At 43.0% G+C, this 25,302-nt stretch overlaps 1 protein-coding gene across 11 annotated transcripts in view; it reads left to right on the top strand.

The window, feature by feature from the left end:
- The window catches only part of herc1 (HECT and RLD domain containing E3 ubiquitin protein ligase family member 1), a 231,321-nt gene that overhangs the window by 182,623 nt on the left and 23,396 nt on the right, over positions 1–25,302 (top strand). For all 11 annotated transcript variants that reach the window (XM_041178586.1, XM_041178583.1, XM_041178585.1 and 8 more), the window contains 12 exons: positions 2,137–2,257; positions 3,244–3,390; positions 5,222–5,323; positions 12,003–12,176; positions 12,310–12,603; positions 16,317–16,382; positions 16,465–16,590; positions 17,065–17,203; positions 17,335–17,516; positions 21,988–22,143; positions 23,334–23,456; positions 25,039–25,141. In XM_041178586.1, coding sequence (XP_041034520.1) covers positions 2,137–2,257; positions 3,244–3,390; positions 5,222–5,323; positions 12,003–12,176; positions 12,310–12,603; positions 16,317–16,382; positions 16,465–16,590; positions 17,065–17,203; positions 17,335–17,516; positions 21,988–22,143; positions 23,334–23,456; positions 25,039–25,141 — 1,733 coding nt within the window. The remainder of the gene's footprint in view (positions 1–2,136; positions 2,258–3,243; positions 3,391–5,221; positions 5,324–12,002; positions 12,177–12,309; positions 12,604–16,316; positions 16,383–16,464; positions 16,591–17,064; positions 17,204–17,334; positions 17,517–21,987; positions 22,144–23,333; positions 23,457–25,038; positions 25,142–25,302) is intronic.

Here is a 25,302-nt window from a genome sequence, read left to right as displayed (position 1 = left end):
GGAGTAGAGAACCAGGTTGCAGCTATGTAGTAGGATCAGAACAGCAGTCTTCAAGGGTCCAACCTGCAGAATAGCCTCTGCACTCCCCTGTACTGTTATTTGCAGGAAGCCTTAGAAAGCACAGGTTAGACAATTGGTGTAGCCCTCTCTGACCTTTTCTACTTCTGAGTTAGATCGCTGTGTAAAATTCTGAGACATTGAGGTAGCATTCTATAAATGCAATTATTTGTTTACACTGCCTAAAGAGTTAAAAATTTTAATACCAAAAACTGGATGGTTAAGAAGTTTATTTATAGGGTTGAATAAAATGGAGATATGGAGAAGAGTAAATAAATTTAGTAGAGTACACTGCAAACGTGAGAAAAATAAAACAAAAATAGTTACTGTCTAACTTGCTTTGTGGCCTCAGTCTTTTTGTATTAATGAGTTTAAGAGCCCTTGAAGAGGCTTTAGTTTTTAAGAAAAAAAAATTGAGCAACTCCTGGATGAAGCACCTATAATTTCAGTCAATGAAAGGCATTAATTGGATGTTGTTGATTGTTCAGATCATCAGTTGGGGATAAATAACTATTACCTTCACACGCAATAGGTTGATTTACAAGATGTAGTCAAGAAATTGAATGGGGCTACCCCCTCCCACTCTAGGATCCCCTGATTAGATGGGATAAGGAGATGTGTGCGTTTATCACATTTTCCAAGGAAATTAAATTCCAACAGCTCACAAAAGGCAAGCCATGTTGACAGAAAATTAAATTTTTGAGTCGAGGTTGTTTGACACAATCATAGGAGGCGTGTTAGCTTCCAGTTGTTGCCCTTCTAATCTCCTCTTGAATAAGTATAACATTTACTGCTTTCTGTCAGCTGGGTGACACCATTAGTGGTGAAAATTGAAAATCTGAAATCCGTAAACCATCGATCACTTGTTGGTGACCACTTGCCCATAACAATCAAAATGCCTTTTCCAAAACCGTAAGTCCTTAACTAATGTATTAAGCATTATGTGCAGTTGGCTGTCGTGATTGCTCTCCCCATTGCAGAAAGATTAGCTCTGTTTTACACGTTATAATCTGCAGGAGTTAGCATGTGAAGTGATGTTCAGAGTGACTCGTGACTGTGCTGTTAGCATGTGAAATAATCGTGATAATGGAATCCTAAGGGGGTGACTTGATCTTTGTACTGCTGAGCAGCCCTCACCAACACAGATCAGTTGAACAATAAGTGGTGATTATTCAGCTGCCCAAAGTGAAGCTCAGATTTTGTTCCTTGAAACCCTGCGAAGAATTTTGATGCTTTTATTTTTCATTCATTTTGTACTTCTGCCATTGCTTAAAGTGGTGTGTGCTGAGTAGATCTGCTGCAATACAATCTCCTACACTGATCATTTAGTGAGTATTTGGACTACTCATCCACTAATTATTATCGGGTGTGGGCGTCACTGGCAAGGTCTTTGATTTTTGTGATTCATTATCCTTGAGTAGTTGGGGGTGAGCAACCTTGAATACAACTGAGTGGCTTGCTAGGCCCTTTCTGAGTGCAGTTAAGAATCAACCACATTGCTGTGGGTTTGGAATCATATGCAGGCCAGACTGGTTAAGGGTGCAGATTTCCACCCTTGAAGGCTATTGAAGAACCAGATAGGTTTTTACAACAATCTGGTAATTTTACGGTCACCGTTACTAATACAAGCTTTTTGTTGCAGATTTATTTAATCAGTTGAATTTAAATTCCCCCGCTGCCGCAGTGGGATTTGAACACATGGCTCCACAGCATTAGTCTAGCCCTCAGGGTTACTAGTTCAGTAATGCAGCCACTTTCAGGTTGGTAACCCTTCATCAGCAAAGCAATCTTGCTTGTCCATAAGACACTATACTTCAAACAATTTCAAGCATTCTTTATCGTAGATCTTACTGCAGTACATTGGTGACTTATCATGTCACCATCACCTTGGAAGAATTCCTAGCCTTGTTTACTACATCATTAAGAGTGAACCACAGGTATTTAGTACGAATGGAATATCAGAAGCTACAGGCCAGCTGGTTGTCCTAAAGAACATTTTAACAAGTTGTTTATTGAGCATTAAATTCCCAGACTACAATTTGAAGATGTGATTTTGCACATGTTGTTTTATTTCTCTAGTGGATGTCAGAATGGCTTGGTGTGTGTCTGGACTGTCCCCCAAGATATTTTCAAGGTATCTCAGTCCACTTCCAGCAGCTCTGATGAATGGTGGGAACAGGAATCCAAGAACCGGGTGAAGGTAAAACTATTACTGGCATCTTCACGTACCGCAGTTTTTTTTGCCAGCAAAGGACTAGTATGGTTATTTCCTGAAGAAGCACATTACACCTTTCTTCTTGGTTTTCGGTCTGTGTAATCATATCCCATTTAAAAAATATCTGCAGCCAAGAGTCATTTTAAATTTTGATCTTTACTATGAGTGGACATGGACGTGGGTTGATTTTAATGCTATCCACCTGGCAGGAACCAGTCTCAGTGGGTTGTTAAAATTGCCCATGTTACTTACTGACCAAAGAAATATACCAGAACCCAGCCATCTGGGATTTTAAACTTGCTCCCCTGAGCAGGCAACAAGGGTACCTACCAAAGCTGTCGAAGTCATTTTTTATATATCAGGCCCCAACTCAAATTTGAGCTCCATATTGAGCAGAGAAGTTGCTGCCACTTCACTACCAGGCTCAGTCAGGTCAGCAGATGATCATCTCCAGATGAGGCCAAAATATGTAAATATTTTTTTCTCCCCTTTTTGGGCCAGAAGGAACATTAGTGCTCCTCTGGATTCTACCAGGAAAGCTTTGCCCCTGCATCCCACCCACTAAATACGAGACCCCTGAGGAATGCATGGAAAGTGCACCAAAAACATGTTCATAAAGCCCAGGAGTTAAAATAGCCAGGGCCTCATTTCTGCAGTAAAGATGGGTTTCCCAACTTGCTTCTCCACCCACCCTGAGTTAAAATTGGGGTCTTTGTTTCATTTCTGTGGAAAGATTTTATCATTGATATGTTCTAATCAAGCTGTTTCATTTTAAATCATTGAAACATATTCATTAATAGACCCCTAAATAGTGGTTATGCATCAATCTCTGAATTTAATAGTTGTCAAAGGATTATTGTGCCTTTTTTAAAATATGAACAACCCTCATCTTTTGTTCTAATATATTTTCAAGAAAGTTTATCTAATATTTACTATTTGTATTTTTTATTTTATTGTAATGGAATTTGAAGAGTGGATGTAAGAAAGCTGGGGAGGCTGCATGCATCTATCAACTGAAGGGGCACATCACTCCAGTGCGGACTGTAGCTTTCAGCCCAGATGGGCTGGTCCTGGTGTCTGGAGGACTTGGTGGACTGATGAACATTTGGTCACTAAGGGTAAGAAATTAGACTGTCATACGAATTGTGTTATTTCTGTTCTAAAATGGTAGTTTATCAAAAACATTTACATTTTTATAAAATTAGGAAACTTACTTTGGAAACACTGGTTACAAAGAGCCTGATAATCCCTGCCGTTAAAATCCATTTTGATTATTGCCTTCCAACTTGACCTTTCTGTACCAACACTCCTTTTGGTTTTTATGCTTAAGATATTTATGTGCTAAAAATGCTGACAAATGCTGGTGTGTCTTTCCCTTCATTTTCTTTCACCCTACTTCCAATCTCCATCCCTCCCTCCTATTCTTCCCATCCTTCTTCCTCATTGGACAAAGTTCAATGGAACAGTCTCAGAAGGTGCTCAAAAAGTCAAGGGCAGAATTTTCTGTTCCGCCTTGGGTGGGTTTGCAAGCAAGGTGACTTTCCCACCCAACCACGCTGTGATTTTACAGGCAATGGGTGAAGCCAAAGGTGGCCTGCCCACCCTCCCCTCAATTGAGGCCACCCTGGCCAATAATACCATTTAAGCGCCATTTCTTATCCTGGCTTCAATTTGTAGGCTGGTGGGAGGAGATCGGCAACAGATTGATGTACTCAGGCCATGTGGGATGGGGCAGGCCACCTCCTCCACAGGCCCACTTTTCTGATTTTTTTTTTTTCTCTTTCTCCCCGCCACCCCCTCCTCCCCCAAGCCTTTGCACCCATCCCTTGCTTCCCCTCCCTCTTCTCACTCTTCCCCCCCCACCCCCACCTTGCCACCCAATCCCCTGGGGCCTCCTGTCCCCCAATTCCTGGGGCCCTCTGTCTCGGCCCTGCCAAGAGCACACCAGACTTATCTTGCATCTGACTCCTGGCTTTTAGTTTTGAGACTGGATGCAGTCCCAGCAGTGGCCACAGCTACCAGTGATGCTGCTGGGACCAGAGAGCTGCCAGCCAGTTGGTAGCTCACTCAGGTGGGACTTCCTCCTCAGATGTACGCAGAAGGCCCATCTTCAGCCAATTAACACTTCCACGTCAACATTTGGTGGTGGAGCAAGTGATCCCACCACCCACTACATAGAGCAGAATTTAAAATCGTAAAATGGTTACAACAGAGGAGGCCATTCGGCCCATTGTTTGTGCTGGTTCTCTGAAGGAACAATTCACCTAGTGCCATTCCCATGTCTTCTCCCCAGTGCCCTGCAAAGTCTTCCTTTGCAGATAATCCAGTTCCCTCTTGAGTGCCTCTATTGAACCACCCTCTCAGGCAGTGCATTCCAGATCTTAACCACTCACTCTGTTAAAATGTTTTTTCCTCTTGGTGCCATTGCATCTTTTGCTAATTATCTTCTGTGCTTTCTGGTTCTCAATCCTTCCACCAATGGGAACCATTTCTCCCTATCCACTCTCTCCAGGCTCCTTATGATTTTGGAATACCTCTATCCACTCTCCTCAACATGGTTGCGAAAACTGTACGCGACCTGCACCTGCATATCGATAGCAATACTGTGTCTTTGTGCTCTTTCAACAATGTGAGCCTATTCACTAATGTGCTCCGCATAGAAGCCGTAGACCTGCAAACCTGAACCAGTGATTGAGCTTGCACATGTTATATGCACCTTCAAGCTTATACCTTTGATTCCCCCAAGGATTCTAATCATTGCCTCTATTCCTATAACACTTCACTACTTGAAGATTATCAATGTGTGGTGTAAGTGCTGATTTCCTAATTTCTCTGATTCCACAACTAACTTTGCTGCTTGCAGGTAAAAGTAGCTACAAATTTGTTGCCTTCCCAATAGTAATCCAATGACACTTGCTCATTTACTTTTTTCTCCTATTCCTAACACAGGACGGCAGCGTACTACAAAGTGTGGTGACGGGATCTGGTGCTATTCAGAATACAGCCTGGATTCCTGATGTTGGCGTTGCAGCATGTTCCAATAGGTCAAAGGTAGGAACCAAAACTGTGGAACTGTGTGACTTATTTTTACATGTTCCACAGGAGCTGTTTGTATACTGAGAACTACAGTTTTCAAACTGCTTGTCCAAAGTGGCAACTATTATTGCTATAAATTTTCTCATAGAAGAGTTCCTGGAACACTGGTCAACTCTTCAAGACTATTCTGTAAAATTATCTAGAACTTCCAGCACAGAAACGGGCCATTCAGCCCATGTTTATACCAGTGTTTATACTCCAGACGAATCTCCTCCCACCTTACTCATCTCATCGTATTATCATATCTTTCTATCCCTTTCTTCCCATATGCACTTATCTGGCTTTGCCTTAAATGCCTCAACAGTTCCATTTGGTAGTGAGTTCCACATTCTCACCACTCCAAGAAATTGCTTGACTTCTGCATTAGATTTACTTGTAGTTATTTATGGCCTCTGGTTTTGGCCTCCCTCATAAGTGAAAACATGTTTAAAATTATGAAATTGTTCGATGTAAAGAACCCTAACAGCTCGCCATTCAGTCTTGCCTCTTTCAAAGGTAAGAGTCCTTCCCCAAAACAAGTGCATTCAGTAGACTGCAGAAACAGAAACTGTCTCTGTCGAATGACTGCTTCATTCACAAGCAGTATGGGCGTGGGGCATCTGAGTCACTTCCTCAGGATCACTTCCTCAGGACACAACAGACAGACTGTTACCTGAACAGGTTGATTTTTATTTTTGTCCTTTCACAGGATGTGGCCATCACTGGCTAGGCCAGTATTTATTGCTTCATGAAGAGTAGAATATTGCAGCACAGTAAGGGGTGAAAGTGGGGGGGGGTGTTCTTGCAGGATGCGATTGCATTTACAGCCCCCTCTTCTCCACCCCTCACCACCACTGAAAACAAGATCATTATCCATTTGTGTCAACGTCAGTTTCAATTTTAGCATGTTAAGTGCTGCATTTATTTCAAGCAGGAATAGCTGTGCATATTTCAATAAAGGTGAACCTAATATATGAGCGACATAAGTAGGTTAATTTTCAGTTACCTTTTCCGTACTTGCGTTGAGCAACATGCAATTAAATAGCATGTTTTACACACAATAGCCTCCTATGATACTTCAACCAGGGTAAAATTTCAGTTTTTTGTTGTGATATTGTAATGGCTTCTTGTGTTTTTTGTGGCAAATATTGGTCAGATCTGATTGCACCCTACTAATTGTTTTCCCCATGCCATATGAACATAGGAACAGGAGAAGGCCATTCAGCCCTTCGAGTCTGCTCCACCATTCAATACGATCATAGCTGATCAAACACTTCAATGCCTTTTATCCACACTATCCCTATAACCCTTAATGTTATTGTTAATCAGAAATCTATCAATCTCTCCCTTTAACATATTCAATGACTGAGCTTCCTCAACCCTCGGGGTAGAGAATTCCAAAGATTCACAACCCTCTGAATAAAGAAATTTTTCCTCATCTCGGTCCTAAGTGGCTTCCCCCTTATTTTGAAATTGTGTCCCCTGGTTCTAGACTCCCCAACCAGGGGAAACATCTTACCTACATCTACCCTGTCTATTCCGTTTTAAGTATTTTGTAGGTTTCAATGAGATCACCTCTCGTTCTTCGAAACTCTGGAGAATACAGGCCCAAGTTTCCCCAATCACTCTTCATAAGACAGTCCCACCATCCCTGGAACAAGTCTGGTGAACCTTCATTGCATTCCCTCTATGGCAAGGGACCAAAACTGCACACAATACTCTAGTTGTGGGCTAAGCAAGCTTCTATTCAACTGAAGCTAACTTCGCTACTCCTGTACTTAAATCCCCTTGTGATAAAGGCTAACATTCTATTGGCCTTCCTAATTGCCTGCTGTACCTACATGTTAGCTTTCAGTGACTTATGAACAAGGTCCCCTTTGTACACCTACACTTTCTAATCTCTTACCATTTAGGAAATACACTGCACATCTGCTCCTTCTACCAATGTGGATAACCTCATATTTTTCCACATTATATTCCATCTGCCATGTCCTTGCCCACTCAGTCTGTCCAATTCCACTTTACACATGAATTAGGAGCAGGAGTAGGCCATTCAGCTCCTTGAGCTGTTCTGCTGTTCAATAAGATCATGGCTGATCTGATTGAGGCATCAACTCCACATTCCATCATCCCCATGTTCCTTTGACCCCCCTTGTTAGTAAGAATCTATCTAACTCTGCCTTAAAAATATTCATTGACCTCGCCTCCACTGCCCTCTGGGGAAGAAAGTCCCAAGCATTCATGACACTCTGAGAGGAAAAATTCTTCTCATCTCTCTCTTAAATGAAAGACCCCTTATTTTTAAACTGTTTCCCCTTGTTCTCGTGTCTCCCACAAGGGGAAACATTCTTTCAGCATCCATCCTGTCGAGTTCCCTCAGGATCCTATGTTTTAATAAGATGACCTCTCAATCTTCTAAGCTCCAATACATACTGGCCCACTCTTTCCAACATTGAGGTACGATTGATCAATCAGAAAGGGGCATGGCAAGGGGCAGAGACACAATGGAGGTTTATAAGACGTATGTGAAGGAAGTGTGGAAAGTGGCAAGGCAGAATGATTGGGAGGAAGATGCACGGGGCTGGAACACAGTGACTGAAAGATTATGCTCTGGTTGGTAGACAGTATGCCAGAATCAGAGACACAGAATGTGTGCTGGGAACGTTGGTTGGAGTAAATCATTCAGAAAAGGAGGAGCAAGGCCATGAATCATAGAACAGTTATAGCACAGAAAGCTGTTTGGCCCGAGCCCATGCCAACTTTCCAAGAGCAATTTAGCTAATGCTCACTCCCCCCTTTCTGAAAACCTTGCAATTTTTCCCCATCAGGTGCTTATAGGCTCCTAGCTGTTTACAGCACAGAATGGGGCCATTCGGCCCATCGTGTCCGCGCCGGTTAAAAAAGATCTGACTACACTAATCCCATTTTCCAGTGCTTGGTCCATAGCCCTGGAGGCTATGGCAACATAAGTGAATATCCAGATACTTCTTAAATGTTACAGGAGTTTCTGACTCAACCACCCTTTCAGGCAGTGAGTTCCAGACATCCACCACCCACTGGTGAAATAATGTCTCTTCAATCCACTCTTAGCCTTCTACCTTTTAGCTTAAATCTATGCCCCCTGATTATTGACCCCTCTATTAATGGAAAAAGTGCCTTCCTATCCACCCTATCTATGCCCCTCGTAGTCCTATACACCTCATCAGGTCCCCTTTCAACCTTCGCTGCTGCAAGGAAAACAGCCCCAGCCTATCCAATCTTTCCTCATATCTCAGCCCCTCTAGCCCAAGCAGTATCCTGGTAAATCTCCTCTGCACCCTCTCCAGTGCAACCACATCTTTCCTGTAATGTGACGACCAGAACTGCACAAAACACTGCAGTTATGGCTTAACCAACTGGGCTGAATTCCGTTTGCCACTGCTCTGCCCACCTGACCTGTCCATTGATATCCTCCTGCTGTTTACGGCTATCCTCCTCACTGTTTACCACTCTGCCGGTTTTCGTGTCATCCCTGAACTTCTTGATCATATCTCCTACATTTAAGTCCAGATCATTTATGTACACCACAAACAGCAAGGGCCCCAGCACTGAGCCCTGCAGAACCCCACTGGAAACAGACTTCCAGTCACAAAACATCCCTGTACCATCACCCTCTGCTTCCTGCCTATCAGCCAATTTTGGATCCAATGTGCCACTTTGCCTTGGATCCCATGGGCTCTTACTTTCTCGACCAGTCTGCCATGCGGGACCTTATCAAAAGCCTTACTAAAGTCCATTAGACCACATCAAATGCATTACCCTCATCAATACTTATCCAACTCACTTTTCAAAGCCACACTTGAACCTGTCCCAACCATACCACACTCGAGCAGTGCGTTCCAAATTGCAGCCACTCACTGCATAAAAACATTTTCCTCATGTCACTGTTGCTTCTTTTTTGCCATTCATCTTGAAATGGTGTTCTCAGGTTCTCAACCCTTCCACCAATGGGAATAGTTTCTCTCTATCTCTCTAGGACTGTTTACACCCCTCATAATTTGGGACACTTCTATAAAATCTCCTTTCAGCCTTCCCTTCTCTAAGGAAAACAACCCTGCTTCTCCATTCTATTCACGTAACTGGTTCCAAAGATGCAATAATTCAACCTTGTAAATCTTTCCTGTACAGTCTGCAATGCCTTCCCATCCTTCCTAAAGTGTGGTGCCCAGAAACTGGGCACACTTTCCAGTTGAGGCTGAACCAGAGTTTTATAATGGCTCATCATAACTTCTTTGCTTTTGTACTTGCTGTCTCTATTTAAAAAGCCCAGGATTACCCATATGCCTTTTTAACCACTTTTTCTCAACTTTCCCTGCCACCTTCAATGATTTGTGCATAAATTAATTAATCTTTATTTAGTGACTATTAATTTTGTCCCAGATTAATGTTCCCAAAAGTTTTCCAACCAACAAAGTTAACCTGACTGGCCTGTAGTTGCAGGATTTATCCATGCATCATTCTCCATGCCATTGAGATTGGGATTGTTTTAAAAGGAAGAGAGTAGCTAAAGTAAACATTGTTCCCTTAGAAGCAAAGACAGGAGAAATTTTGGGGAACGAGGAAATGGCAGAGGCATTGAATAAATATTTGTCTGTCTTCACAGTAGAAGATACAAGTTGCCCACTAGAAATAAAGGGTAACCTTGGGGTTTAAAAAGAGTGAGGTAATTAAAGTAATTAATGTCAGCAGAGGAAAAGTTTTTGAGGAACTTAAAGACTAAAATCCAACAAATCCCTGTGACCTGAATGTTTATACCTTAGAGTTCTAAAAGAGAGCTGCAGATATGCTGGATGCGCTAGAGTAATTGAGGAACCACAGGCCAATTCACCCAACATCAGTCATCGGGAAAGTGCTCGAATCTATTATTAAGGAAGTCCTAGCAATGCACTTAATGTATAGTATGGCTAGAATAAGTCAACATGGTTTTGCTGAAGGCAAGTACTGTTTGACAAATTTATTAGAGGTTTTTAAGGATGTAACTGTTCGGGTAGATAAAGGGGAACCAGTAGATGTAGCATACCTGGATTTCTAAAAGGCACGCTAGGGACTTGTGGAGTTGAGGGTAATATATTAGCATGGATGAAGGATTGGTTAACAGACAAGAAGCAGAGATTGGGCATAACTGGGGTATATTTTTAAATTGGCAGACTGTGACCAATGAAGTGCTGCAAGGATCAGTGCTAGGCCTCAGCTATTTACAACCTATATTAATGACTTGGATGAAGAGATGGGGAGTAATGTATCTAAGTTCGCTGATGACAAAAAAAACTTGGTGAAAAGAGGAGCTGTGGAGAGAACACAGAGGCTACCAAGAGGTATAATCAAGTTAAAAAAAAGCAGCAAGATGGCAGATGGAGTATAATGTGGGAAATTGTGAAGTTATTCACTTTGATTCTAAGATTAAAAAAGCAGATTTTTTTTTAAAAGCGTGAAACTTGGAAATGTTGATGTTCAAAGAGACTTTGGTGTGCTCATACAATGAACGCAGCAAGTCAGCATGCAGGTAAAGCAAGCAGTTAAGAAAGAAAATGACGTGTTGGCCTTTATTGCAAGGGGATTGGAGTACAGGAATACAGAAGTCTTGCTACAGTTGTACAAGGTTTTGGTGAGAGCACATCTGGAGTACTGTGTGCAGCTTTGGTCTCCATATTTGAATAAGGATATACTTGCATTGGAGGTGGTACAGTGAAGCTTCACTAAATAGGTTGTTGGGTTGAGGGGACTGTCCTATGATGAGGCTGAATAAATTGGGCTTAAATTCTCTGGTGATTAGAAGAATGTGAGGCAATGTTATTGAAATATACAAGATTCTGAAGGGGCTTCATCTGGAAAGGCCTTGAGAGATTATTTCGGCTAGTCACCAAATTTCAAAAGGAGCAACAGCTTGTACTGCATGAGAAAAAGGTGCTGATTGGTTGACAAGTTGACGTTGGTCAACTGGTTTGGCTGCTGGAGTTATCGCCTTTCAGATAAGATGGAGAAATACCACTGTTTAAAAAGGAATAGAAATTCTTTAGGTGTCCTGACCACATTCATGCCTAAACTAACACTGTCAAAAACACACTGGGCCATAACTTCCGTGGAGCAGTTGGTTTGCCACTCCTGAATTCAACTGAAGGTCTCCGGCACCCATTACACTGCATTTCTCTCACCCAGCCTGAGTAAGAAACTAGGAGCAGCAGCTGCAACATCGAAATACAGCAACTATAGCAATGCAGCCCTCCACTGAATTACCCACCTAGCTAGGTTAAGTTCTTGGGTGGGACACAAACCTGCAACCTCTAAGTTAAAAGTGAACGTGCTGCACTCTGAGCCAAACTGAGGCTTATAACATTGAGCTTTTGGTCGTAGTATCAACTGTCAATTAAAATTTCCTCCTCGTTGTTCAATAAAATATTTAAGAGATTATGCTGCTAAATGTATAACTAAATTATATGGAAAAAAATACATTAGTTAGATAGTTTTATGAACCTTTATGAAATCTGCTTGAAATTGGGTTGGCTTGTAAAAGTTTTGAGCAGCAGCCTGAATGCTGACATAGGATTAAATATAATGATTCAGTTACTTCCATGTAGAAAGTGCACCTAATGACTGCTGCTTTGCTTTGCTTGACTAGGATGTGTTGGTGGTGAACTGCCCAACTGAATGGATAACAGCAAACCATGTTCTGGCAACATGCAGAACTTCACTGAAAAAACAAGGAGTTATTGGACTAAACATGGCACCATGCATGAGGACCTTCCTTGAAAGGCTGCCAGTAATGTTGCAGGAACAATATGCATATGAAAAGGTAATAAAAACAGTGAGATTGGAATTAGAACAAAGCTGCCAGTATTGTGTACTGAAAGTTGTCTGTAAATCTCTAATATTAAATATTTGAAAGACTTTGTTGTATCAATAATTGTCATCTTTTTTTGTTTCAGCCTCATGTTATATGTGGAGACCAACTTGTCCATAGCCCTTACATGCAGTGTCTAGCTTCCTTAGCTGTAGGCCTTCAACTGGATCGGCTCTTGTGTAATCCTCCAGTACCGCCTCATCATACTAGCTGTCCCCCTGACCCTGCCAACTGGAACTCCTCTGAGTGGTCCTGGTTGGAATGTTTTTCCACCACTATTAAGGCTGCAGAAGCATTGGCAAAAGGAGGGCCATTCCCAGAATGCTTCACTGTTCCAGACCTAGAGCCTGTACCAGAAGAAGAACTGTCTCATGTGATGGTAAGTTAGACAGCTCATTAGTTTGTGTGGGGCAATTGGTGGGGGAGGGAGAAAGAAATAACCTGGTGCTTGTACATCCACACAAGTGTTGTTAGCGTATTTAGTGTATTTGAGGCAGAAGGCTGGATGGAAAAGGCGATTTGGGTAGGCAAAAATAATTTGCTTAAATTATTTCTTGGAATATGGGCGTCACAGGCTAGGCTGGCATTTGTTGCTCGTCCCTAATTGCCCTTGAAGGTGGTGATGAGCCAGTGCCTTGAACTGCTAAAGCCCACCTGGTGTAGGTACAGAAGCAACACAAGGAGCTACTGCTCTTCATTCTGAAGTAAGTAGTTAGTGGCACTTAGAAATGCAATAGACATGGTGCATAACAAAAAACAATTAAATTACAAGGAAATGATTTGATAGGAAAGGCTCATTAGGTCAACATTTGCAACATGACCTCATTCTACGAAAGTGATCTCTTGAAAATGAACACATTCACTCACAACATGCTATTAAGAAGGGAATTCCAGGATTTTGACCCAGTGGCAGCGAAAGAAAGGTGATGTAATGCAAATAAGGATGGGATGTAACTTGGAAGTGAACTTGCAGGTGATGGTGTTCCCATGTGTCTGCCGCCTTGCCCTTCTAAATGGTAGAGGTCACAGATTTGAAATATGCTATTGAAGGAGCCTTGGTGAGTTGTTGCAGTGCATCTTGTATATGGTACACATTGCTGCCAATGTGCGTCAGTGGTGGAAGAACCAAATGCTTAAGGTGATGGATGGGATGTAGATCAAGTAGACTGCTGTGTCCTGGATTATGTTAAGCTTCTGGAGTGTTTTTGGAACCGCATTTATCCATGTGCTCTATGCACAGGCTACAATTCGAGCAGAGATCTATCCTTTATTAATCCAGATAGGCTGAGATATGCTTCTGTTACTCCAGAATCTATCGTCTAATCCCTTGTTTCTGTTGCCTTCAGTCTGAGCCACAAACTTCACTCCCTAGCTACTGTCTCCACCCCTCTCGTAGCCAACTGTCTGAGGCTGAACCAGACTGTTTGCAACCTCATATCTGACCCCGAGATGAGCTTCCAACCATAGATCCATGCCATCATTAAAATCACTTATTTCTACCTCCGTAACACGCCTTGACTCCATCCCTGCCTCAGCTCATCTGCTGAAATCCTCATCCATTCCTTTGCTATCTTAAGACTTGACTATTCTGATGCACTCCTGACTTGCCTCCCACTTCCATCCTATGTAAGCTTGAGGTCATCTAGAATTCTGCCAGTGACCTAATTCTCATCAAATCTTGATCAACCATCATCCCTGAGTTCATTGAACCACATTGAATTCTGGTTAAGTAATGCCTCGATTTTAAAATTCTCATCCTTATTTTCAAATCCTTCCATGGATTCCCTCCTCCCTATTTCTGTAATCTTAAACCCCACAACCCTTAGATATCTGTGCTCTTCTAATTCTGGATTATTGAGGATCCCTGATTTTAATCGCTGCACCACTGGTGGCTGTACCTTTGGCTGCCTGGATCCTAAGCTCTTACTAAAATTCTCTGCCTCTTGACCTTGCTTTCATCTCATCCACTCCTAAAACCTGTCTCTTTGACCATGCCCAAGGTCATCTGTCCTCATATTTCCTTATTTATTTACCTCAGTGCCATATAATTTTTTTAATGTACCCATATGAAGTGCCTTGGAACGTTTTATTACATAGAAAGGGCTACATAAATACAAGTTTTCATTGTTTCACAGAATGCCTACGAGAAAGGGGAAAAAAATCATTTGCTTAGCATCTTTCACAACCTCAATGTCCCAAAGTCTTTACAACCAATAAGTAGTTTTGTCAAGTATAGTCATTCTTATAGTGCGCAAAGTACTGCACGCACACTTCCCACAAATTCACAATGTGATAATGATCAGGTAACCTTTTTCTTTGAAAGTTAAGAACTCCCAGCTCTTCTCTGAAATAGTGCCATGGTACCATTTACATCCACCTGAGAGGACACAATGGGCAGAATTTAATGCTCTTCCCCGTGACATGTTTGGCAGACAAGGCATTAATCAGGTCATCCCAATTAAGCCCATGTTAGGAAGCAGCTGACCTGAGAGAGGAAAAAGCACCCTGCCGATACCCACACACACACGCTTCAGCAAGGGTCATTCCATATTGATCAAGAATGGGAATTTTGGCTGATTATCCCCTCCCAGGATCCCCTGAGCCCAAGGACCAACTCAGCATACTTTAGAAGTATGGGATTCTTCTGCTCTGCATGGGTCAGCTGCTCACCAGATAAACTTGAAGTGTACCAACTCAACCAGCTAGTCTTATGTTTCTTCAGGATAATTGAAGAGACAGATGTGAGAGATTTTGTTAGGCAAGGGAGTCTAGGGTTATGGGGGGCAGACAGCAAAAGTGGAGCTGACACCATAATCTGGTCAGCCGTGATCTTATTGAATGGTGGAGCAGGCTCGAGGGGCCAAATAGCAGCCTCCTGCTCCCATGTTCCTATAAAATCTTGGATATGTCAGCTGTTATTTGGTTAGTAGCACTCTCACCTTTAAGTCAAAAGGTTGTGGGTTCAAGTTTCACTTTGGAGACTTGAGTACAAAATCTAGACTGACACTTTAATGCAGGGCTGAGGGAGTGCTGCACTGTCGTTGGCACCATCGTTTGAGACATTGGGTGGTATATAATGGAGGCAACATGGGTCTCGTAACTGTGCAGAGAGCCGGTGAGAGCCGCATGTCATTTCCTTTAGGGAAAGCCTGTTGTATCATGTGCCACTCAGGCACTTGACAGGCCAGCAGTAGGCCTTCTACCGGAATAGAGGACCGTGGAGGCAAAACTTCTGACTACCAAGAGCTGCCGGTCAAAAAAAAGGCTGGCAGCCTTATTGAAAGGCAGTGCCACTGAGGAGGTGGTGTCTGCTCCCAGGACAGCACCCACCACTGGCCTAGCATTCACTGGATCCCAGGCCACAGGTGAGCAATGGTGGGAGGGTTGGTTGCGAAATGAGGTTTATTAGGGTTGGGGGCGGTCAGCAGCAAGGGCAGGGGAGTACCCCTCAGCGGCCACCCTCCCCCATTCCTGATGCTGGGTTCCTTAATCGTGCACTGAGTACCTTTGACCTAGGGACCCTCCCCCAACCCCCAGGAGCCCCGCAAGGGTTTGTTTGTCGTGCTGCCCCCTGCCCACTGCTGGCTTAATACTAGTCATGGCGGGATGAGGTCTTTAAGTGAGTATTAATTGACCATGTAAGGGCCTCAATTGGCAGTGGAGCGGGAAGGCCTTCTGCAAGCCTTCCCTCCCTGGACTTAATCGGGGTAGAGGCAGGAAGATGGCGGGGCCCCACCCATTACCTTTCCACCTAATTAAATGTCTTCTCCCCCCCCCCCCCCCCACAAACCTCCAAACACACATAGGGGAAGGACATTAAATTCTGCCCATGGACAGATTAAATTGCATCAATTGACAATGCTGTAAACACAGAGTTTGCTTTTGGAATACTAACTGTTAGATTACATTTGTCCATGAGTTTGCTGATTTCCCAGTAATCCTGAGGCCCCTATTCTGTAATAGGGATTAAAATGCTCATGCAATCACTTTATACACCTAGAAAGTTTTAGTAAAAGTGCACTTTACCTAAGTAGGCACTGTAGCAAGACTTTTTGCATATGCTTCATGTATTATCATTCTTTTCAACTACAGGATAATAGTAAATGGTTTACTGGAATGGATGAACAAATTATGTCATGGGCATCGTCTCGGCCAGAGGTAACCAGCTATTTTTGCAAATATAGTTCCCTATGTTTAATAGTACTGCAAAGGTTAAAGCAGATCTGTCACATTTGTTTAGGACTGGCACCTTGGTGGGAAATGTGATGTCTATCTTTGGGGAGCAGGGCGTCACGGGCAGTTGGCAGAAGCTGGAAGAAATGTAATGGTCCCCACTGTTGCACCGTCGTTTTCGCAAGCTCAGCAGGTATGGTGAAATAATTAGTTTGACTTTTGAATTTAAATTTAAATTGTTGAGTGTAAGCACACCATGCAATTAAAAGAAAGTTATTAATGGAGAACTTGAACAGGGGATTGCTACAAACATTTGCAAGGAGCTCTTGACTGCTGTTTTCTAAACACTAAATCATTAGACTCCTAAGCCAAACTGAAGCAACCTTTGTACTGTGCTGATGCTGCAGCAAATTTACTTTCTGTAAACCATGAAGGGGAGAATGTTTCATGGATCTCTGTTATTAACATGACCAATGGAATTTGTGATTTTAAAATGGTGATAAATGCTCATTCCACAGCAACCCTGTAGAAGTTTATCTTAACCATCTTAATTTTTGGATCATTGCTGATTTTTAACGGAGTTGATTGGAAGTAAAATGTGGTACTGCCAAAACATGGTCGCCTGAGCGTTCTAAGTAATTTTATTTAAGTCATTTGTTATCCGCAGGTTATTTGTGGGCAGAATTGCACTTTTGTTATTCAGGCTAATGGAACAGTGATGGCATGTGGAGAAGGTAGCTATGGTCGACTTGGTCAAGGAAATTCAGATGATCTTCATGTATTGACTGTCATTTCAGCACTACAAGGTACAATTAAAGGCTTGTTGGGGGAAACCTAACACTAATAGCTAAAAAAAATTCTCTTGTTAATAATTATGATTTCAATGTCTACATTTGCGTTTATGTGATCTCGATTGCTTATGTTGTGCACACCACAGGTTTTGTGGTAACTCAGCTAGTGACTTCCTGTGGATCTGATGGTCACTCTATGGCTCTGACTGAAAGTGGTGAAGTCTTCAGCTGGGGTGATGGTGATTATGGGAAGCTGGGCCACGGTAACAGTGATCGGCAGCGCAGACCTCGGCAAATTGAGGCACTGCAAGGAGAGGAGGTTGTTCAGGTGAGATTGTGTTGGATAATTATTAAATAGGGATGCGGTAAATTAATAAATGACTGGATTTATAGGAACATTAACGATGTATATCTTGGTGTGCAGGGGACAATTTCAAAGTTTGCAGATGATACAAAACTTGGAAGCATTGTAAACTGTGAGGAGGACATGTAGAACTTCAAAAGGACATAGACAAGTTGGTGGAGTAGGCAGATAGGTGGCAAGTGAAGTTCAAATTAGAGAAGTGTGAGGTGATTAATTTTGGTAGCAGAAACATGGAGAGACAATATAAAATAAGGAGTACAACTCAAAAGGGTGTGCAGGAGTAGACGGACCTAGGTGTATATGTGCATGTCGTTAAAGGTGGCAGGACAGGTGGAGAGCAGTTAATAAAACATACAGTATCCTAGGCTTTATTAATAGGGGCATAGATACAAGAACAAGGAGATTATGCTGAACGTGTATAGGACACTAGTTAGACCTCAGCTGGAGTACTATGTACAGTTCTGGGTGTCACACTTTGAGAAGGATGTGAATGCATTGGAGAGAGTGCAGAAGAGGTTTACTAAAGTGGTCCCAAGGATGAGAAACTTCAGTTACGAAGATAGATTGGAGAAGTTGGGACTGTCCTCCTTGAAGAGGAGAAGGCAATGAGGAGATTGATAGAGGTGCTGAAAATCATGAGAGGTCTGGACAGAGTAAATAAGGAGAAACTCTTCCTGCTCGTAAAAGGATCGAGAACAAGAGGGCACAGATTTAAAATGATTTGCAAAAAAAGCAAATGCGATGTGAGAAAAAGACTCACACAGCGAGTGGTTCGGGAATGAGCTGCCTGGAAGTGTGGTGGAGGCAGGTTCAATCGAGGCTTTCAAGAGGACATTAGATAATTACTTAAATAGAAACAACATGCAGGGTTACTGAGAAAAGGGCAGAAGAATGGCACTGAGTCATAATGCTCAATCGGAGAGCTGGTGCAGACACAATGTGCCTAATGACCTCCTTCTGCACCATACCGATTCTGTGATATACCCTGTCTATTGTCCGTCACCCCTGTCAATGCACTGTCTGAAGGCCATTTGCAGCATCTCAAATGCTGCCATTAGCCACTCCAGAAATCTCTCATCAGTGGTGAGAATTGCTACCCTTTGCTACAAGGCCAGGAGCGGGGCTGTTTCCTGAAGATTGCAATGCTTTGTTCCATTCACAACTGCGCTGAGAATGAAAAAACTGAAATCAGCTTACTGCAGGACCTGAATAACATACAACTGTGGGCTGACAAGTGTCAAACAAATTTGCACCACATAATTGCCTGGTAATGGCCATATCAGAAAAGAGAAAGCTCAGCCACTCCCTTTTGATCTTCAATGGCATCATTGCCAAGTGCTCCATCAGTCAGTCCTGACTTTCAGTAGCGTTGCTATACAGTAGCTGATTTCCCCTATCATCACATCCTAGAGATTATCAGTTGTGGCTTATACTTCCACGTTATATTGCAGATAACAATATGTCAAAGTCCAAACATGGAAGGCTTAAAGTCGAATAAACCGCCTATTGATTTGGCGCACACTACTCAATTGGACAGTTTTCCCTTGGAGTTAGTTGCCGTATCTTTACAACCAAAAATTACGTTTTCTTAATCAATCTTTAAAATACTGTGCTGTAACAACATGACGTGTTACCTCCGCCACTGAAAGTGGGTGGCGGTAATATTTTCACCATAGTTTTAGTCTGTCTGTAAACAATGTATCTCAAAAACTACTAGATAGGTTTCAACAAAACTTGGTACATAGAGTATGGCCCCAAAGAAGAACCAATTGATTGGATTTTAGCAAAGGCGTAGATCCTGATTCTGGGGGTGAGTTTTACGGCCGTGGTTGAGGGTGGGGGCAAGCATGTAAAATAAAGCAGGTGGCTAGCCCACCGCCTTCCCACCCACCCCTGACCTGCCCCCCATATTTCAGGGGCCGGCATCAGGCAGCCTTTGTACCTAATGAAGCCCTTAAGTGGCCCATTAATGGCCACTTAAGGACCTCATTTGCCTCAGCTGATATAACATATGTAGCTGACGCAGGCAAAGGAAAGCCGAATAGCCTGGCAAGTTTCACTGCAGAGACGAAAGGCAGGTGAGGGCTTGGAGGGTGGTTTCCCTTCAGTCTTTGTGTCCATTGGGGGCACCTCCCAAGATGGTACCCCGCTTTGTGCCTCCCCCTCCTCCATCTCTAAATCCCCCCCTGCCCACCCCACCCCCTTGCACAGGTCAGGAAAATGTGCCCGCCCAAAATTCATAGTCTGGGAGACATCCCCAATTGTTTTCTGGACACCATGCACTCCCAGCAACGGCCACTACAGCATTCTGGTGCCATTGGGGCACACAGCTTGGTTGGCAGCTCTCGAGGATGGGACCCCTCCCCTAAGGGGCAGAAGTCCGATTCTTGCTTCATTTAAGGCCGTCCCCAGAGTATTATCGCTGTATGGCAGCCAGACTTAAAGTCAGCGTGGTGCCAACTTTTCAACTGGCGTGAGGGAAATTTTAAAGGACCCATTATTAACATTGGGAGATGGGGCAAATTGAAGTTTTTCAGAATGTTGTTGATTGTTTTATAATATTGTGGATTGTCTCAGCTGCTGTGGTGGAATTTGTCAAAATGTGAGCAGAGTTTTCAGAGCAGCTTGTTGGATGTGGTTGGCATGAAGCCTCCTCAGTGAGATATAGCTCTGGATAAAAAGATTTTGTTTGTCTGTTTTGTAGTTTGTCACGACTCATTGGGGATGGTGTGCTGTAATATCAAACCCCACTGTTCCCCGAGCTGTAACGAATGTGAAAAGTTTGATTAGACCACCAGATTGCCCCAATTCCACCTGTTTAATTTAGGTTAACAGAATACGAGCACCAGGTTTGTAAACTTAACAAGCAAAAAACTATTTATTAAACAAATCCTCCTTAACCAGTGGCAAAAGAAAGAAATATGAACTGCTAACTTTTAATTCTCTAAATTAAACTCTACCCCTTCTTAACACCACCACGGCCCATCAACCCCCCTCGCCCGCCTCCCTCCCTCCCTCACACACACGCACACACCATATTAAAACATGGATTTTAAGGGTGAGATAAAACAGTTCAATAGCACCAATCTGGAGTACAGGATTAGTTGGATTGATCTTGATTGATGTCTTCCCAAATTCCATGCAGTTCGTTGTTAATTACATGATTGGTCTTCCAGCACTTTCAGTCTGTAATTCACTGGTTGAAAACTTGCTTTTCAATGGGAAAAATTTGCCCCCCTAGCGGGAGGGGTGGAGGGGGGGGTGGGTGGTGAGTATGCAGGGGGGCGGGCACAAACCCCATCAGGGCCGCGCTGCCATTTCGTCATTTTACGTGGGTGGGCCAATTAAGGCCCACCCAGCGTGACGCTTGCCCAGAAGTGCTGAGTGCTCCCTGTCCGGGTGGTGGGAGGGGGGAATTCCCCGAGTCGGGGCCAGCTCTCTTTTGTGCATGTGCGTGAACGAGTGCAGAAATCTCCGAGGTGCCTCAGGGAGATCAGTTTCGTATTTAAAATCTGAAATAAAGTAATTAAAAATTTTTAAAACATGTCCCCTCATGTGACACTGTCACATTATTTTATTTATTTAAAAAAGTTTTATTGAATTTTAAACCCCTCATGAAACCTCATCCCGCTCGTGGATGAGGTTCCATGAAAAATGCGAAGGCTGCCTGGGCTCTTCGCCTCAAGATTGGACGGGCAGCTCATTTAATTGCTTAAATTAGTTTTTAATAGGCCTTTGACAGTTCGGCGGGTGCGCAGCCGACTCGGCTGTGTGCCCACCGAACCGGAAATCTAAATGACGCACAGTGACACCCGCCTGACGTCACCACGCGTCACTTTACGCATCAGCGAGCGGGCCCCACCTCCGCTCGCCGACCAGAGAATTCAGCTCAATGTCTCTACTGGTGATTTTCCCCTTTTTCTCTTGGCAGGGGCTTTTCAGAGAGAGCAGGTTACAGAGATATGAAGATAAAGCCAGCCAGCTAGCCTGTAGATTTACTGGAACCTTACACACGAGAGAGAGGTTTTAGGTGTGTTCTCTTTGCGGGCTAGGACCTCTCTGCTCACTGCCATCACACCGAGCCTTGGTCATCTGATCAAGAGCCAATTAAAATGTTGTTGCTAGGCAGTTCCTCTAGTTGAGGACCCCTTCCCGGCACCATTTTGTCCAACCTGGTACACTCTGTTCCAGGTGATAGCAACGTTGTATATTCCGCAACCTGTGAACATGCCTTCCAACTACGGCCGTAGTAATTTTTAAAGCCACAGTCCAAGAAAAATAAAAATAGGTCCTTCACAAGTTATAGAGCATCAACCAGGCAGGGAAAAGCCGCAAGGAAGAGCTGCGTACTTGTAATAACTTTGAGATAACAGTCTGGCAGAGGAATGTGCTATACTGAGTACCCTTTTCACTTGTTTGTTTCTGTTTCAAACAGATGTCCTGTGGTTTTAAGCATTCAGCAGTCGTTACTGCTGATGGGAAGTTGTTCACATTTGGAAATGGTGATTATGGTCGTTTGGGACTAGGTAACACATCCAACAAAAAGCTGCCCGAGAGAGTAGCAGCATTAGAAGGCTATCAAGTTGGACAGGTATGGTATTATGTTTTAAAGTACCAAGGGATTCGGCCTTCACAATGATTGCATAACCTGGGGATGATAGAAGAATACTACATGTTTAGGCACTGCCAACAATTCCAATGTGTCATTGACACTGTAATCCATGAGCAAAATTGTAGTTACATTGAGATATTTAAGACCACCCCCTGTAGAAGATTCATTCAAGTCAGAAATGATCAGACTATAAATAGAGTACGCTGGACGTACACAAAGGGCCAATCAGTGTTCTGGAATTTCAAAACTTGCCCTATCACTCCACAGGCACTAAATGTTCTTCTGGGTGTAATTCCAGAATCTTTTGTTTTTATTTCAGGTTTTGAGAACGTGCAGTTTCTTTTTCTTAAATAGCCACTCGATCATGACATTGCATGTGGAAAGCCTAGGTTCAATGTAAATTCCAAGTGAACGGTTTTCAGAAGCCCCAGGTGACCCTGGAATAGTGAAGAGTTTTAGCACATGAGGGCAGCAGGAGATTGAAAGATTGGTGAAAGAGGTGTTTTTTAAGGAGGACCTTTAGAGGAGCAGAGCAGAGGGAGGTGGAGAAACAGAGGTTTAAAGAGAAAATAAGTTACCGCACTAGACTATGGTCTAACCAGAAATGTATATATTCAAAAAATAAATTTGGGTCTTGTTAGAAAGAAGTAAAAGTTTGTACTAGTGTCCTGCTTTATCACACCTTTCACATAACACTAAATGCTTCTGAATGCTGTGACTGATTTTTGCAAACATTGCAGCTGTTTTGCATTTAATGGGATCCCACTAATAGGAAAGTGAAGAATGATTTATTAAATTATCATATGGTAATATTCATCGAGTGAAGGTGCTGGGAGGACTCCCTGTTCTTTATTCCAATAGAGCCATGGGATCAGTTAGAATCATCAATACCCATCTGAACCGCTGGAGCAGGCTTTAAATGATGGCCACTCAGATGAGGCTCAGTGCGGGGGGTAACCAAAAGCTGGGCAATGCTCCCCAATAAGGTATCAACACCCAATAACCCTAATTCCAAGGAGTCTACACATTTGGGAGAGGATGGGAGAAATTTGGTGTAACTGGAAAAAGTAAACAACAAACTAAAAGTGTTGTTACTATTTGTCCTTCCGTGTATTATTATTGGCATCTTATATCTTTCCACAGTTTAAATGCCAGGTTTTCCTTTCCAGGTTGCATGTGGTTTAAATCACACTTTAGCTGTCTCTACCGATGGGATGATGGTTTGGGCATTTGGTGATGGAGATTATGGAAAACTTGGCCTAGGCAACTCAACAGCCAAGTCCTCACCTCAGGTGTGTGTTACCAACCTTTTGTTATTATATCAGCATGGCTTTCTATTTTTCCAGCGCTACTTTGTGACTGCATCAAATAAATCATAATATTTGAGGTTACAGTCAACTTGTGTAGTAACGTTTTCTTTAATTCATTCATGGAATGTGGGTGTCGTTAGCAAGGCCAGAATTTATTGCCCATCCCTAACTGCCCTTGAAAAAGTGTTGGTGAACTGCCACCTTAAATTGCTGCAGTTCCTGTGGTGTAGGTACATCCATAGTGCTGTTAGAGAGGGTGTTCCAGGATTTTGACCCAGCAGCAGTGAAGGAACGGTGATATCTTTCCAATTCAGGTTGGTGTTAGACTTGGAGGGGAACTTGGTGTTGGTGTTTCCAGATGCCTGCCCTTACCCCTTCTATGTTGTAGAGCTTGCTGTTTTGGACAGTCCTATCAAAGGACTTGGTGAGTTGCATAGTGCATACTGTTTATGGTACATACTGTTGTCACTGTGTGCCGGTGGTGGATGGAGTGCTAATCAAGTGGGCTGCTTTGTCCTGGATGGTGTCAAGCTTCTTGAGTGTTGTTGGAGCTGCTCTCATCCAAGGAAATGGAAGGTATTCCATCACACTCCTGACTTGTGCCTTGTAGATGTTGGACAGGCTTTGGGGAGTCAGGAGGTGAGTTACTCACCACAGAATTCCCAGCCTCTGACCTGCTCTTGTAGACGCAGCACTTACCTATATTGAGATCCAGTTAAATTTATGGTCAATGGTAATCCCCCAGTATATTGATGGTGGGGAATCAGCAATGGTGATGCTGTTGATTGTTATGGGAAGATGGTTAGATTCACTGTTGTTGGTGATAGTCATTGCTTGGCACTTGTGTGATGCGAATATAACTGGCGATATATCAGCCCAAGTCTGAATACTGTCCACGTCTTGCTGCATGTGGACATGCACTGCCTCATTATCTGAGGAGTTACAATTGGGACTGAACACTCTGCAATTGTCAGTGAATATCCCCACATTTGATGCTGATAAGATAGTTCAACCTAGGACACTTCCCTGAGGAACTCCTGTAGCAATGCCCCAAGATAGAGATGATTGCCCTGCAACAACTCAACCATCTTCTTTTGTGCAAGGTTTGATTGGAGAGTTTTCCCCCGATTCCTATTGACTCCAGTTTTGCTAAGGTCCCTTGATGTCAAGGGCAATCACTGTCATCTCATTTTGGAATTTAGCTTTTTGGGTATGTTTAGACAAGGTTGTACTGAGGTCTGGAACCAAGTGGCCCTGGCAGAACCCAATTTGAGCATCAGTGAGCAGGTTATTGCTGAGTAAGTGCTGCTTGATAGCACTGTCAATGACACCGTCTATCACTTTGGCGATTGAGAGTAATCTAATGGGATGGGAATAGCTGGATTGGATTTGTCCTCTTTTTGTTGACTGAATATAGCTGGACAATTTTTCCAGTTCAGTGTTAAGAACAGTCTAGGAAAATAATGTTCTTAATTGATGAATTATGTAATTCGGCTATCCTGTTGTCTTTACATAGTTCTCTCTTTTGCTCTGGTTTTAAAGTTTTTTTTACTTCTTTCTGCAGAAAGTGGATGTTTTATGTGGAATAGGAATTAAAAAGGTTGCTTGTGGCACCCAGTTTTCTGTTGCCCTGACAAAAGATGGCCATGTGTACACCTTTGGCCAAGGTAAGATTATTATCTAGACTTTTCAAAATTTAATTTTAGAATGGCACTAGAAAATAACTTTTAATTCATTACAAATGGCGATAGAAACTGTATGACTAACTTCGGGGCCACTCCGAGGTCAGTGCAGTTTTCTGCAATACTGCGGTTCCACTTTGACAGCA

The sequence above is a fragment of the Carcharodon carcharias genome, chromosome 32 (assembly GCF_017639515.1).
Source record: "Carcharodon carcharias isolate sCarCar2 chromosome 32, sCarCar2.pri, whole genome shotgun sequence".
Lineage (NCBI taxonomy): Eukaryota > Metazoa > Chordata > Chondrichthyes > Lamniformes > Lamnidae > Carcharodon > Carcharodon carcharias.
The sequence above is the reverse complement of the archived record's forward strand: the minus strand, read 5'-3'. Positions and strand labels throughout refer to the sequence as shown.